Source organism: Myotis brandtii, unplaced genomic scaffold (assembly GCF_000412655.1).
Source record: "Myotis brandtii unplaced genomic scaffold, ASM41265v1 scaffold4, whole genome shotgun sequence".
NCBI classification, from domain to species: Eukaryota; Metazoa; Chordata; class Mammalia; order Chiroptera; family Vespertilionidae; genus Myotis; species Myotis brandtii.
In genome coordinates, this window is record NW_005365371.1 from 6756848 (window position 1) to 6768946 (window position 12099).

The window sequence follows — 12099 nt, forward strand, 5'->3', positions numbered from 1 at the left end:
GTTTAAAAACTGAGGGACCCCCCCCCCCCCCCGCCAAGTGCACAAATTTTTGTGCACCGGGCTACTAGTATTTATTATAAGTGAGGACAAAGAGAATCCAAAGGCATTATCCAACAAGAAACAAAGATTAAGGAAGCAAGTGGGTGCTTTTTGGCATATTTATTACCAAGCTTGGATCTACTTCTACTCCTCGGGATTCGAGGTTCTTTCGGACTGTAGTTATCTCATCACTTGCAAGATAGGCTGGGTGTTCCTCGTTACATTTCAACATCTTCTCCAATTCACTCTTGGTTTCGTTGTGAACACACTTTAAAATGTTTCAAAGAAGACAGTATTTAGTTGGTTCATGATTCGGCACACTTATAAAAACAGAGTCCCAATTTTAATAAATATATTGCTATTGCACAATAAATGACACAAGTTCAATCACAACAAACTAAGAATATATACAGTGCCCTGGCTTATGCATGCAGGAACAACTTGGAATTATGACAGCCAAAAAAGAAAAACAATTTTTAGCCCTATTTGTTGTATTTTACTTTTGCTGAAATATTTTACAGGGAAAGAGATAATATTCTATAAGTGCTTTATATCTAATAATTAGATGATTGTAATGACTTACACCTCTTGACATGTTTTTTTTCCAATAAATTAAATATAAAATTCATAGTGAAACTTTTAAATAGTCTTTTCATTAAAATATCTTGCTTTAGATTGCTTCTGTAAGGTACCCATTATTCTTAGATTCATTCCCAGGTTCGTCTCTATAATTGTTCACAATCTCTTCATCAAAGGAGGAAAATATACATACAGGTGATAAGTTTGAAAATATGACTCTTAATTTCAGAGTGTGAAATTAAATTTTTCTTTTCATTTTTCATTCAAAATAATTTATTGATTGATTTTAGAGAGAGAGGGAGGGAGGGAGGGAAAATAGAAGGGAGGGAGAAAGAAACATCAATTTGTTATTCTACTTATTTATGCATTTATTGGTTGATTCTTGTATGTACCCTGACCAGGGATTGAACCCTCAACCTTGGCTTATTGGGACGATGCTCTAACCAACTGACTACCCTGCTAGGGCCTATCTCTTCATTTTTCAATCCTTCTTTTAAAATTGCATGTGTAAAAAAGCTACAAATTCACTGATTAAACAAGTCACTACCATAGCACTTAGCCCAAACTATACTAAGCTACAGAATCTGAGCATTTGTACAAACATAACACTTAAATACAAAAAAATTTGCTTGTAAATGCAACTAATTAATAGTCTCTGAAAACATGACATTTTAGAAGAAATATTATTTAGTGAAGAGAAATTTCACTATTTCCTTAAATATCTGCTATTTGGTCTGAGGTAGGAAGGAAATCTCTAAATATGATTTTCCTCAACTTTTCCTGTTGTGTTTTCACTTTCACCTGTCCATCTGTCCCCACTTCACTTGGTCTTCAGGACAACACTCCTCTCCCACCTATCCTGACCAAGATCTGCATTAGTTCAGCTTAGGTGAGGTGAGAATTTTCAGAAGTAACACCACAAAATAGTTTTCAGAGCATGGATTTATCATCTTTAACACAGAACAATCTGGAGTTTCTTTTCCTGCTAAATCCGGTCACTCAAAAAGACAAAGGATTGTAGACAGCTGCCTTAAACTTGCAATGTGAGGCCCAGAGATATTATTAATCTCCTTTATAATGTTTCTCACCGTAATTTCCAGGCATGAGGTCCAGAACAGTGTTTTTAAAGTGGGAGTGGGAGGGTTAGCAAGATTAGGGGAGAATTTGACAGGAGTCTGACAGGAGGCTTTGTTTTGAAAGAATAAACAAACATACACAAACACCTCCTAGGTGATTCTGACGCCCCTCCCCTCTACACTTTAAATTATGGCCTTTGTTCTAAAGTCACCCTGAGTCCTACACCTGCTGCCCTGAAACCCTCTTCTCTGAAGGGTTTCTATATTCTTCCTCTGGGTTGCAGATCCTTGCACTGCCCTTAAAACTAATTCCTCTGCTTCTCTTGAAGAGATTCCCTATGGGTTGAAGTTCCTGAGAAAAAAAACAAAACTTACATACAGGAATCATTTCTCTCTATGAGTGTTTGGCCAAAGCATATTTACCACAAGTTGCTGCATTAATTGTTCTGGAGACTCTAGGCCTATTTCACTAGGACTTGAAGGTCAGACATCGTTTTTCTTTGGTGTTTATTTGCCTTATACCAGTTTTTTCCAGTCAATAACCCCTCTCCCCTCCACCCCCATCTCAAAGTCAGAAACCTCTGATGGTCCCTAGGGGTTCTTTTTGGACAGACCTCCTCTCAGTCCATGTGCACACAGACAAGACTGATGCACCCTGAACACAGGCATCATCCAACCAGGCACTCTGACCACTTCTTCAGCTTCTCTTCAGTCTCTTAATGACTCCTTGCCCCCCAAATTCATCCGAGAAAGAAGAGAAGAGGAATTGTCCCTTCACTATTTTAAGACAAATTGGGACTCACATCTGATAGGTATCTTCATCTCCCTTCTCTAATCACAGGGATTCAGGAACAAGAAAGTGGGTTACACGCCACCTCTTTTTCTGATTCGTTACTGCCTTCATTCATGTATTCTATTTACACTCGTTTATTTAAGGAATGAACAAGAATGAGACAGTGGGGTGAGACTGAATGCTAGATAGGAAAACAAGCCACAACAGTAAGGAAGGAATAAAAAGGGTGGGGGTTGGATACTTAATAATTAACCCATTTTCCCTCTTTTACTCATTGGTAAAGGTATTTACACTTGTCTTGACCAGTATGTTCTTCTGAAGTGCTCATTAAATGTAAATAAATGAATTCTATAATTCTGCTTGTTTCCTGTCTGAATTTTTATACTTATTTTGTGAACATAGGAGCAAAAAAAGTAAAAGAATATAATAATTTGAAGAGACAACTAACAAAAAATCCAGAGATAATATAATAGAATAAGGTTAAAAAAGTTATTATATTTCTTATTCTAATCATATTCATTCTACATCCTCTGAAACCTTTATTATTCTTTTCCTTTTTTCATAACTATAATCTTCAATTTACCTCAAATAGGGAATTGAAATGAACAAAGCAAAGCAACCACAAAAGAGACATGCTTCAACTCTTTCTTTTACTAACACAGCTACTTTACTTATAAAAACTTTCATTCATAGTTTACTGTTTATTCTAAAGATTTTATATTTCAGAAAGGCTGACATAAACATTTGAAATTATTAAGACTGGTGTAGAGGCATGCATAGGTTCTATTTTACTGCCTGCACTAAAATGACCAAAATTATATCATCATAAGGGCAGAGATTTGTTTGTTTTTACCTGTTCTTGGGTCCGATTCTTCCAGTACAGCCACCTCTTTTTCCAATCTGGACCCACCATGTTTTCAATTGCATTTTCAGCTAAAAGATTGAAAGAAAAATTTAAATTCATCATGAATTTTGTCATTTACCAAGTACAGAAATTACAACTAATAATATTCTTGCTTTCATAACCACTTCAAAATGATAGAGCAATATAAAGTCAAATGAAGAAAAAGTTATATGATTGATAGGGTGCATATATAAGAAATAATTTAATTATATATGTTTACAACCAATGAAAAGTACAATTCATTGTGAAGTTCTTGTAAAGTTCTCCTAAGTATAGCAAACACTAGAATAGTTTGAATACAGCTTTTTAGATTATCAGTACTTGTGTCTAATTTACTTAATATTTTTAGTAGTAACTAAGCAGTCCACTAAAAAAAAAAATCCCACAAATAATCTTCAACTACAGTATTAATAACAAAGACCTTGAAATATTAATTTTTTAAAAATTACAAATGTTCTCTGAAGTTGGATGATTCCTTCATCAGAAACTACTCAAAACTCCATAACCCCTGTCCCTACTTACTGTCCTTGAGACGAGCCTGAAGAGCCTCTTCCATGAAGTAAATAGCTGCGTCCCACTGCTGTTTATCAGATATGGACCGGTCTTCTAAAGCGTTATGTTGAATAACCCTCTGAAATAATAAGGGAAGAAAAACAGCTAATATGATTTGTGTCTTATCATTTAGTAATTTTATTCAAATTGACAGCTTAGCAAATATCTAAAATGACATAAAGCATGTCCCTTCCACACAAATGCAGGAGGTCCTAGTATCTGCCTATTTGTCAGCTTTCTGTCTAAATAAACAACAGTGGAGAATTTCTCCTAGCCCAAATTAAATGAGCTGACCATCTCTAAGATCATTGTGGGGGCTGGAGAGGGGCATAGTACACATTTAACTACATAAAACCTAACACCTAGAACTCTAGTATTTAGGAGTTAATGATTCATATCATCTTTACTTCTCCTTTTTGTCATATGGCCTATGTGTTAGCATTTTCAAAAAAGAGAGGATAAAAATAATAATCATTATCTCACTGGTAACAGCATTGAAAAATGTAATGGGGGGAAGCTTAAAGGTCTAAACAATCACAAGCAAATGTTATTTATCATAAAAAAACTAGTTTTCAAATTTTGTAATTATTGAATGAATGAATGAAAATGGCACTATTCTCTCAGAAAGCCAATCTTAATAAGGCAGCTAACAAGAATAAATACAGCTTTCAAATATGAAGATAAATATTATTTATTCCAAAAATTATAATTACAACCAGCCCACAGTCAGATATGCATTTTCCTGGAAGACTGCTTCAACAGTGCCTTTGTTTGAACAGAGGAGGTGCTTAGTAAGGTTTGATTATGATGAGGAGACTGTTACATATAACAAAAGATTTTTCAGGTGGTGGAGTGAGGAGCCAGTGTAGGCAGTAACAGTGATCCAGAAACATGTAGTTCCCCCAAAGAGATCTGCAGAGAGAGTGTTCACGAAGGTGCTATTAAGCAAGATGAGCAACATAAAGTTAACAGAGAGGTATCTCATGGTGACATTGATGTTTGTCACAAATTATTTGTTGTTTAAAGCCACCCGTGGTAAAGACAGAGATGGTAACAATTTCTGATGCCTCACAAAGGACAGAAATCTCCACCAAGGAAGTCCCTATTGCCTAAACTTTGACCAAAACCATCACATTGAAGTCTCCCAGATTGATAGTGGGGCTGCTGGTGACTTGGGCATGTTACTGACTGCACAACCATCACATTTGATTCCGTATCGACAACAACAACCACACACATCACCAAGACTATAAAAGGTGGACTATCTGAAACAAGAATTGAGAAAAGCATCGTGATCACAGGAGATGCAGACAGTGATCAGGACCAGGCGCCTGCCCAGGCCCAAGGGAAGCCTGAGAGCAGTACTCGACACATCGGTCATGAGAGTGCTGCTGCTCAAAGAAAGGGAGCTGGAGGAAAGGGAAAAGTACGGTAAGAAATTCATTATTGAACAACATTCAACTTAGTGAACGGGAAGACTTCTGACCATTTCAAGTCGTAATGCCACACCAATAATTCTCTGAATTTATACTACAGCTGGTAATGACCAGAAGCCTGAAAAATTAAAATGCCAATGCCAAACCTTACCTTAACAGCTCTGGTTTACACTGTTCCCTCACATTCAGTATGTATTTTATTTTATAACCACTTCTAAATATTCTTGGTTCTTTCTATTTCTTTTTTTTTAATCAGGGAGTTTTATTTCCTGTTTACTATCTGCATTATATGACTCATTTGATCTAAAGGCTGGTGAACAGAGCAGCCCAGCTGGCAAGTGCTATTCACTGGAACAGGTGCTGTTGTGCACAAAGGAAACTCTGTGACTAATTTGAATCATGGTTTTCCTTCTTCCAGGTTCCTCCCATTGAGTTCCCACTGAATTACAGTAAATATTTACAGAGTTTTCAGACTGCAGTAAATATACTGTATGAGAAATTATTAATACAGATTAAAAGCATTTCTTACATCTTGAAACTTTCCTAATGTTTGACAAATTCATTGGGGATATTTTTTATATTGAACCCTTTTGACTTTCCTGTCCTTCAACTTTTTACTCTTAGTAGAAATAGAAAGTCAGAGGGTCTCCAGACTGGAGAATTATGAAGACGCTCACTGACCACGCACTGTGTGTAGAGACCCCACCGCACCACAGTGCCAACTCTTCTCAGACACCCACGCGCTCTTCAGCAGCATTCCAGAAACAGGAGGAAGGAGAAAGAGAAAACAATTTCTTCCTTTCTAATAAAGTATTCAGGCAGCTTAAAACCTTGTGCTTCCTTTCTTAACATGTCCAAATTTCAGTACTTTCCATTGTTTGAACATTTGTGCAGAACACTTGCTTTGTACTAAAGCTCCTTGTCTACATGTAAAGCCGACCTTGTGTTATTGAGTAGGTCTGTCTCTTTCAGATAGCCTGATGATTCACACAGGTTTGAGGACACTGGGGAGAGGAGTTGGTAGGGGCTGTAGTGGTTTTTTGATGGTTACAGGAAACCAGACCATTTAAGGCTGACACCAGAGACCTGATAGGGACTTATTAACTGTATTGAACATTTTTTTCTTTTGCTTTTGATCTTATGTATAGTTAGGATGCAAGATTAGATTTATGGCAGCTTCAAGTTGTTTTAAATGATATTTTGCTTTCAGTAATACTGTTATAAAATAAAGTTGGTTTAGTCTCTGAAAAAAAAAAAAAGAATGAAATAAAAGAATGCTTACAAAATACACAGCAGTTTCTGGTACCTGGTAAGCATTCAACACATGGTAGTTAGCATTATGATTTAGGAGTCTAACATTTTATGACTCAAATCCACCGAAAATCAATGCATCTAATTCCTTACCAGAAAGTAAACCGAGAAACAGCTAACCTCTATTAGTTCAGGCTAATGGATAACAACTTGTTGAAGTTTATAGAAGCCTGTTTACTGAGAAGTTTGCTTTTTTTCTAAAATGATAACCAAGCAAGAAATAACAGAAGGCAATTACAGAAGGGCAGAGAAATGTCAAAGGGTCAATTACAGATCGTAAATCTATTTCTTTCCTTCATTATTTTAAATTCAGAATCTAATTTAGTCATATAAAACATTTCTTATAAAAGTATCAATTTGAGAAATTACATAAACATATGAGGCTGACACCCTAATATACAAACAACATACCAAACTATCCTCTGCACAGTCATTCCACTTGTGGCGTTTGATACTTTCTTCCTTAACAGCCTCTTTCAGTTTATCAAATATGTCATCATGCTCTTTTCCTTTTGGTTCTGTCATGAAGCGGGAAAATTCTTCTTGTAGTGTCTCCCAAGCAACCTAGAATTATTTAAAAGAAAAAAATTATACTACATACTTTTATTTAATTTATAACATGAAAAATACACACATGAACTTAAGTCAGATGTGATAGGTCAGCTTATGAGAAAAGACATTATGAAACTGCATTAAGAAAACCATCAACAAATATAAACTCTGGCCTAGACATCTACACTGGCAGCTGGTGGGATAGATTTGAATTCCTGGCATGTGTTGACAGACATACACAGTGCTTTAAGTTTCTAAAAATTAGTATCTAATATTTAAAAATCGAGAGTGAAAGATGAATAGTGAAAGAAAAGAGCAGTGTCAAAACGGCATTTTATATTTAGCCCTCTTCATTTCAAACATTAAGAAATTATGGCATGAAGAAAGGTGCCTGTACAAAAATACATAGTGAAGTATTAAAATCAATGTTTCCTGACCTTCACCAGATCCGCATCTTTTACCACACCCAGGTGTGAAGGGGCAGAGCTGGCAGGAGACAGAATCATTGCCATTTCTATGACCACTTCCACTGCTTGAACCGTAGGATATAAAAATATCCTATCATGAGGCAGGGCCCAGAAAAACGTCAGGGCCGGTAGTGAGGACAGCTAGTGAAGTGGTGGCACCAGCGCTAATTACCAGGGGTAAATGTGCAGAGAAGTGGGCAGGGGTCAGCAGCACATAGCTGGGGCAGTATGACCACAAGTGTTCTTAGAAAGGGAGGCATAAGGAAACTGAGAACAGCGGTGAAGAAGCTATATCGGGAACAGGATAGGAAAGGGGTGAAATACACCTGAATAATCAGAGACTGACATTTTGTTTCTAAGGTAGGTATGAAAAACAAAATTATTCTTAACACTGATTCTAATTTCATGAGCATCCTCAAACAGAAGCACCGGAGGCAGACTCTTAGCTGGAACAATCGTGCTTCAGAGTGATATGCATGGCTGATCACCTTGAATGGCGGTCATCATCATCACCGTCATAACAGCACTGGCATTTACTGAACAGTTACTATGGGCCAGGCATTGTCTAAGTATTTTACATACATTAACTCATTCACTCCTGTAACAATCGGTGAGATAGGCAACATTATCAGCCCTATTTTTATAGATGAGGAATCAGAAACCTTAAGCTACTAGCCCAAGGATCACACAGCTAGTAAGTGGTAGGGTAACAGAAATGCAAATTTTTTAAGGCACTTTCTTATAATTTCTGGTCTAACCTTCTGGCAAGATCCAAACTAAAGAATTATTTAAGTATAATTGAGCCTTACAGAAAATCAAGACATGAAATGTTTTATCCATTAAATATTTTCCTTATGGAATCTTTATCCATAAAAGAAGTTAAAAATGTTTCACATTTGAAATATTTGCAAATTTTGGCAGTTTTATTAAATGCCATCTTTGGGGAGGAAAACAATAATACCCTCAGATCAACACCGTACCAATTAGTAAAGATTTATAACAGTAGTAACTGGTAGCAGCATTAAGGTTAATCCCAACACAGATATGAGGAATAAAGAATGGAGTATAAAGACAAAAAGAAAGATAGTGGCTGTGATGGGAATAAAATTTAAAATTCACAGCTCCTACTCCCTTCAGATAATGCTTCTTACCCATTTAATTAAATTATATCCTAACCTCTACTGCTTTATTAGGAAGTTGTTTATCAGTCCACTGTTTGAGCTTGATGTCCACTGTGGTATTAAAAGTCCCTGAATTCATGGTCTGTGCAGCTGGAAGGTAGATGTTTTCAATCACATGAGTTGATACTCTTTCCCACAAAGACTGCTGAAGGATTTCCTCCCTGGAATTTAAAAAGAAAACATTTCAAGAACACCAAATTTAAGTATAATATTAAGTTATTAAAACAGCTTTATCGCAGTGTCATTAACTTACAATAAATCGCACATGTTTAAAGTGTTGACATATGTACACACCTGTGCATAACAACAATCAAGATAATGAACTAGCCATCATTCCCAAAAGTTGTCACCACTGGATCTGCTTTCTGTTACTACAGATTAGTTTATATTTCCCATAATTTTATATGAATGCATTGATACAGCATGTACTCTTATTTTTTGTCTTTTTCACTCAGCATAATTATTTTGAGATTTATCTATGGCATGTATATCAATATTTCACTCCTTTTTACTGATGAGCAATATTCCATCACATGAACCTGTTTACCCATTCACTTGCAGATGGCCATTTGGGTTGTTTCCAGTTTTGTCCATTACAAATAAAGCTGCGATGAACATTCCTGTACAAGTCTTTGCATGGACATACGCTTTTGTTCCTCTTGAGCAAATATTCTATAAGTGGAACGGTGATTCGTATGGTAATTATATATTTAATTAAGATAATGCCAAACTATTTTCCAAAATGGTCAGACCATTTTATGTTCCCACCAACAGAGTATGAGAACTCTAGATCCTCCATCTTGCCAACACTTGGTATGATTAGTTCTTTTAATGTCAGTCATTTTTTTTTTTAAATTCTGGGATTTTATTTATTTTTTTTTTAAAAATTTTATTGATTTTTTTTTTTACAGAGAGGAAGGGAGAGGGATAGAGAGCTAGAAACATCGATGAGAGAGAAACATCAATCAGCCACCTCCTGCACACCTCCTACTGGGGATGTGTCCACAACCAAGGTACATGCCCCTGACCGGAATCGAACCCGGGACCCTTCAGTCTGCAGGCCGACGCTCTATCCACTGAGCCAAACCGGTCAGGGCAATGTCAGTCATTTTTAATAGATTTATAGTTTATCTCATTGTGATTTGAATTGTATTTCCCTAATGACTAATAATTCTAAGTATATTTTCATTGGCTTATTTGCCTAATATTATTACATACATTATGCATATTGACTGTGAACCAGAGTCCAAGTCTGAAAACTTGGTATAATTTTAACAATTTATCAGACCACAGCATGAAGCACAGAGATGTTATGGAATATTGCTAAGTAATATTGTTCCACATTTCATGATTAAAGAAACAATAGATATAAAGGATGCACAATCAAGTTGAAAATTCTTCCTTGAAAGATATTTTACATGAATACAGATCTCTAAATAAGAAAAAGAGAACTATTTCTTTCCTTTTTTTAAATATTTTATTTTTATTTACTTATTTATTTTTTTATTTTAATTTAAATTCCTTACTGTTTAAAGTATTACATGAGTCTCCTTTTTCCCCCATTGTCCTCTCCCCAGCTGCTCCCACCCCCCAGCATATGCCCTCACCCCCCTACTGTCAACTATTTCTATCAAGAAAAAAAACCTGAAATCTCAAGCAAATATTTATTTGATTTGTTCCAAACTAATTTCTACTACTATATACTACTAAAATATATAATATACAAAAATATTCTGCTTATCAAGTGGTCTGTTGTAAAAGTAACCTCAACCTCTAGGATGCAGCCACAAAGCCGAGGGTAGTAAAAACAGATATCCCAGCTGTCTAAAAGCCAAGCTTAGTTTTCTTGGGTCGACACTCCCTCTTATCCGAGACTACTCATACTTAATATTTTGTGTAAAATTAAGTTTATTGAGCTTAGCTGGTGGTTTTCTCTTGTTAACTTTCAGGTAAAAAAAAGAATATGAGGCCTGGCAGGTATGGCTCTGTGGCTGAGCAACGACCTATGAACCAGGAGGTAATGGTTTGATTCCTGGTTAGGGCACATGCCTGGGTTGCAGGCTCAATCCCCAGTGGGGGATGTGCAAGTAGCAGCCAATCTATGATTCTCTCTGATCATTGATGTTTCTTTCCATCTCTCCTTCTCTGAAATCAATACAATTAAAAAAAAAAAAAGAATATGAGGAGAGGATACACCACTGTGGACCAGAGGACAAAGTCAATTTAGTCATGCTGTTCATGACAAATAATGGAAGAATGCTAGGAGCAAGCTGAAGAAAAGAAGCTTGTGAGGAGAACCAAGATGGTGGCATAGGTAAACACCTGAACTTGCTGCCGTGCACAACCACATTAAAACTACAACTAAAAGACAAAACGAATATCATCCAGAACCACGGGAAGGCTGGCTGAATGGAAATTCTACAACTAGAAGGAAAGAGAAAAATGCATTGAGTCCCGCAGGAGGTGGAAGTGTGGAGGTACGGAGGCGCACGGGAAAGGGGCTGGTAGCTGGGTACACTGTTGTCTTTTTCAATTGGGAGGGAGATGCAAGCTCCTGACTGCTCTGAACTCCAGCTGCGGGCAAAAATTTGGGGACCCAGACTCATATGGAGAGAAACTGTACTGTCTGGCATTGGGCCGGAACGTGAGGGCAGCTTCCTGGCAGAAGTGCTTGCAGCGGTCATTGTTCCTGCACAGGGCAGGGGGACACAGACCCCAGGACCTCTCCGAGGCAAAGCAGACTGGCAGCCATTGCGGTTTGCTCCACCCTGGTGATTCCCTGAAATCCTGCTCCACCCAATTTATATCCCCACCCAAGCTGTGCACAGAGGCTTTTGCATACTAATGTCCTGGCCTTTCTCTGCCTAAAAACCTGTCAAACTGTAGCTGGGTCAGAAAATCCCAGAGATTCCAAAAGAAGGCCTACAGCTCCTCAGTAGCCTGCATTACTTCACAGCTGCGCCTCATCTGGGCACCTCCAAACCCCAAACAAAGAGGAGGAATCTGCAGATATCTCTGTAGCTTCTGCAGGGCGGCCTCAGGCAGTGGTTGACTTTGCACCGCCTTGGAGATCCAAGAGCCAGTCTACTCAGTGGTCAGAGGGAGACCATCCAGATTACAACTCTTCACATCCATAAGAGACACACTCAGGGGGCAGACTCAGTGAGCACCAAAGCCCCAATGAAGCAAGTCCTGCCCCATAAGGGTGT

General features: G+C 37.3%; 1 protein-coding gene across 7 annotated transcripts in view; it reads right to left on the minus strand.

Moving 5' to 3' along the window:
- Nucleotides 1-12099, minus strand: part of OPA1 (optic atrophy 1 (autosomal dominant)) — a 98426-nt gene that overhangs the window by 33756 nt on the left and 52571 nt on the right. For all 7 annotated transcript variants that reach the window (XM_005873199.2, XM_005873201.2, XM_005873202.2 and 4 more), the window contains 5 exons: nt 8886-9051; nt 7102-7254; nt 3914-4022; nt 3341-3420; nt 167-307 (listed from right to left, as the gene is read on the minus strand). In XM_005873199.2, coding sequence (XP_005873261.1) covers nt 167-307; nt 3341-3420; nt 3914-4022; nt 7102-7254; nt 8886-9051 — 649 coding nt within the window. The remainder of the gene's footprint in view (nt 1-166; nt 308-3340; nt 3421-3913; nt 4023-7101; nt 7255-8885; nt 9052-12099) is intronic.